Source organism: Myotis brandtii, unplaced genomic scaffold (assembly GCF_000412655.1).
Source record: "Myotis brandtii unplaced genomic scaffold, ASM41265v1 scaffold940, whole genome shotgun sequence".
Classification (NCBI taxonomy): Eukaryota; Metazoa; Chordata; class Mammalia; order Chiroptera; family Vespertilionidae; genus Myotis; species Myotis brandtii.
In genome coordinates this window covers 919,195-922,475 of record NW_005371877.1, presented here as the reverse complement: position 1 = coordinate 922,475, position 3,281 = coordinate 919,195, and the positions used below count along the sequence as shown (strand labels likewise).

Below are 3,281 nucleotides of genomic sequence, written 5' to 3'. Positions count from 1 at the left end.
GGCCGGCAGCCTGCAGTGCCCGGGCCCGGTGAGACAGTAGCCAGCCCTCGTCTGGCCACCAGCCCGAAATGGCTTCCGAGAGACACCCTGGCCCGGGAGGTGCCCAGTGCTGGGCCCGGGGAGGGACCTCACCCAGAGTGATTGGACCAGAGAAACTGGCCAGAGCCCGAGGTGGAGCTGGGCCCAGTGACGCTCCCTGGGGACCCGGCCAGCCCAGCCAGCGGGGGAGGCTTCCGTGCAAAAGGCCTCGGGAGGCTTCTCTGGGCTCCAGGAGCCTGGGCACCAGGAGGCCCTGCAAGTGGCCCGGGGCGGGTGCCGCCCACAGCCCTGCCCGCTCACCAGGCGGCCTCACAAGCAGTGCCCGCAGCTCACCTGCTGGCACCGGCTCTGTGCGCGTGGTTCTAGCGGCACCAGAAAGCCATCGTCCTTCCAACACTGACCTGCTCCCGACTCAGGACCCCCTCCGTCGCCCCTCAGCAAGTCCCATGGGAGGACCGGAGGTGCCCCCGGGGGCCCCTGGGGATGGGGTGGGCCCAGATGCCTGGTCCTGGGGCTCGGGTGGTGCCCTCCTCCCAAGGGAGTTCCGGCTCCTGAGGGCCAACAGCTCGGGCCTGAGGTGGGGCTCCCCAAAGCCCGGCCTCCACACCCTCTCACCCACCAAGACTCTTATCGCTGGAGGCGGAGAGCGAGGGCTCCAACCGCAGCCTCTGAGCACCGCCTGCGGGTGCCCGGGTTCGGGGGAGGCCTGGAGGCTGGGCGGGCCACAGGGCCAGGCGCCAGGTGAGAGCACACTGCCCCTGGGGGCTGCCACTCCGACATTTGGGGGGACCTCGCTCTTCCCGAGGAAGGCCCACAGGAACACACTCCTATCAAAGCAGAGAGTCCCAGCTGGACAGTTAGCGTGGCTCTGACAGGTATGATCCAGGCTGACCGGGGAGTCCATGGGAGGGCACCCCACAGCCCTTTGCCGGGCGCCTGGGAGAGGACCCGGGGAGGAACCCAGCACCAACGTCAGGGCCGGCCCAAGCGCAGGGGTGACCAGAGAGGGCTTCCTGCCGGAGGTGGAGCTCATGCAGCCTTTGAGGGTCCCGTGGGGTGGGGATGGGAGGGGGAGGGTCGGCACGGGGCAGCAGGAGCAGCCGGGCCTGCGTGCGGACACACCGCCAGGGTCCGGGAGGAGAGAGCCGGGCGCTGTCTGCGGGGGCTTCCGGGAGCCTCCAGAGGCGGCTGGAAGGAGACTGGAGAGGAGGTGCCAGCCTCCCTCTCCGGGAAAGCCGGCGGGAGCCCCTAGTGAGGGTTCCCCAGGCAGGCCACCGCGATCGCGGCCAGAGTAAGGCCGCAGGGAGGCCTCCTTGCCTCCCAGAAGGGAGGACCCCCCCACCCCACCCCGAGGCAGCCCAGCATGGCGGGCTGGGGAAGGGGGGGCCCCAGCAGACCTCACCGGGCCTGTGAGGGCCCCCTCCGGCTGCCTGCCTGCCCGGGCACCTGCACGCTTCCCCCCAGAGGAGCCCCAGGACCAGAGGCAGGACCTTGGCCGCCAGCCGGGCCCAAGGAGCAGACGGCGCCACCTGGTGGCTCTGGTCCTGCCTGAACCTTTACCACCAGGCGGACCCTGCGGTCCTGAGGGACCCTGTGGCTCCCCAGGCTTCCGGGCGCCTCTGGGCTTGTGACCAGGATCCCGAGGGTCCCATGATCCTCTCGGGCCAGCTCCCAGGCATCTCCTGCGGTCCTGAGGGGGCAGCCTTCAGCAGCAATCAGCTCAGGAACCCTCCTGGGCCAGCAGCACCAGATCCTGTGCTGTGCCCGCCCCGCCCCTGCCCTAACCTGGGCGAGGACGCCCTCAAGACAGGGCAGGGGAGAGGCCTGCACACGCACACACACACGTGCATCCACACCCCCCCACGCACACGCATGCACGTGTGCACACACAGTGTGCTGACCACTGATGCCGAATTCTCCGCCGTAAAAACCTGGAGGCAGCTATTTTGACTCCAGAATACACATGGGATCTGACAGTTTATAAAGGGAAGACTGGAACTCCACAGGGGAGCTGGTGCCTCTGCCTGTGGCCTCCCCCGTGCGGCTCCAGGGACCCCGAGGGACCCTCCGGCTCTCGGGCCGCCCCAGGCCCACAGGGGCCACCGGGCACTCTGCCTTGGGGAGGGGGTGTGTGTGGAAAACATGTAGCCTCTTGTTCAAAGATGGTTAGAATTTCAAGGCAGGCATCGCACGGAGCCCCCTCCGTGTCCCCTCTTTGTGCTGTGACCACCGGGACCAGCCCTGAGGGTGGCAGAGCCAGGCCCGGGAGGCACACCCCCTCTCAGCGTCCAGGGGTTGGGTTGGCTCTGGGAGTGGGGCTGCCTCTGCCCAGCCATCGGGGACCGAGGCATTGATGAGCGTATGTGGGGGTCATCGCAGGACCATGTGGGCCCCTGTCGGTCCCTCAGCAAGCTCAGCGCCAGGCTGGTGGGGCTGCAGCAGGAGGGGATCTGGCCCACATGCCTGGTTATTTCTGGAGGGGGTGGCAAGAGGGGTGCCAGGCTCTTGTGGGCAAAAAGGGGGAGCCCCAGGTTGGAGGAAGGGTGCCTCTTTGCTGTCAGGGCTCCCCAGAGGAGAGGGGCCCAGGAGGACCTGCCCGTGGGCCTAGGGTCAGGGCGCACACTACCAGGCAAAGGGCCCCCAGATGGAATGCTGGGTGGGAGGAGCCAGCCTGGCCAGGTGCGCTCCCTCCCCAGGCCCTCGGCAGGTGGCTGCGCCGGCCCGCCCTCCTTCCTACCCCCTCGCCTAAGGGTGGCAGAGAGGCAGGTCTGGGCGGCGAGCTGCTGAGTCAGTTTGTGAGGAATGTTCGGGCCGCTCCCAGACACACCCTGAGCCTGCCGGCCCCACCGCACCCTCCCAGGTGCCTTGGCCCCGCGCCCGCCCGTGCCAGGAACGCACCTTCAGCCCCAGCTTGCTCAGACCAGCTCCCACCGGCAGCAACCCCACTGCTCCCCCCTGCTCCCCCCATGACCCCACTGAGCCCCCTTCACCATGCTCTCAGGTGACCCAGAGCCGGTTCACGCGTGAATCAGCTCCTCCTGTGTAACATGCAGACCGGGGAAATGGGGGGACAAGGGGGGTCCCCAGGCAACAACCCCTTGGGATCTCGGGGTTCCTGCAGGAGGAGGCTCTGCGACGAGAGGGGTCTGCAGGGAGGCCCGGGAGGCCCAGCCTGCTTGGCCAGGGCTGGGGGCGGGGAGGTGGCCAGGAGGCCAGGCCTGTGGCAGCTAAGCCAGCACTTT

At 68.7% G+C, this 3,281-nt stretch overlaps 1 protein-coding gene across 1 annotated transcript in view; it reads left to right on the top strand.

Annotated features, from left to right (window-relative positions):
* Positions 1 to 6: 6 nt before the first annotated feature.
* SYT8 (synaptotagmin VIII) overlaps positions 7 to 3,281 on the top strand; it is a gene marked incomplete at its 3' end in the record, with an annotated part of 5,263 nt that continues 1,988 nt past the window's right edge. Inside the window, exon 1 of the mRNA XM_014533107.1 lies at positions 7 to 500. Within this exon, the coding sequence (XP_014388593.1) occupies positions 69 to 500 (432 nt within the window). The remainder of the gene's footprint in view (positions 501 to 3,281) is intronic.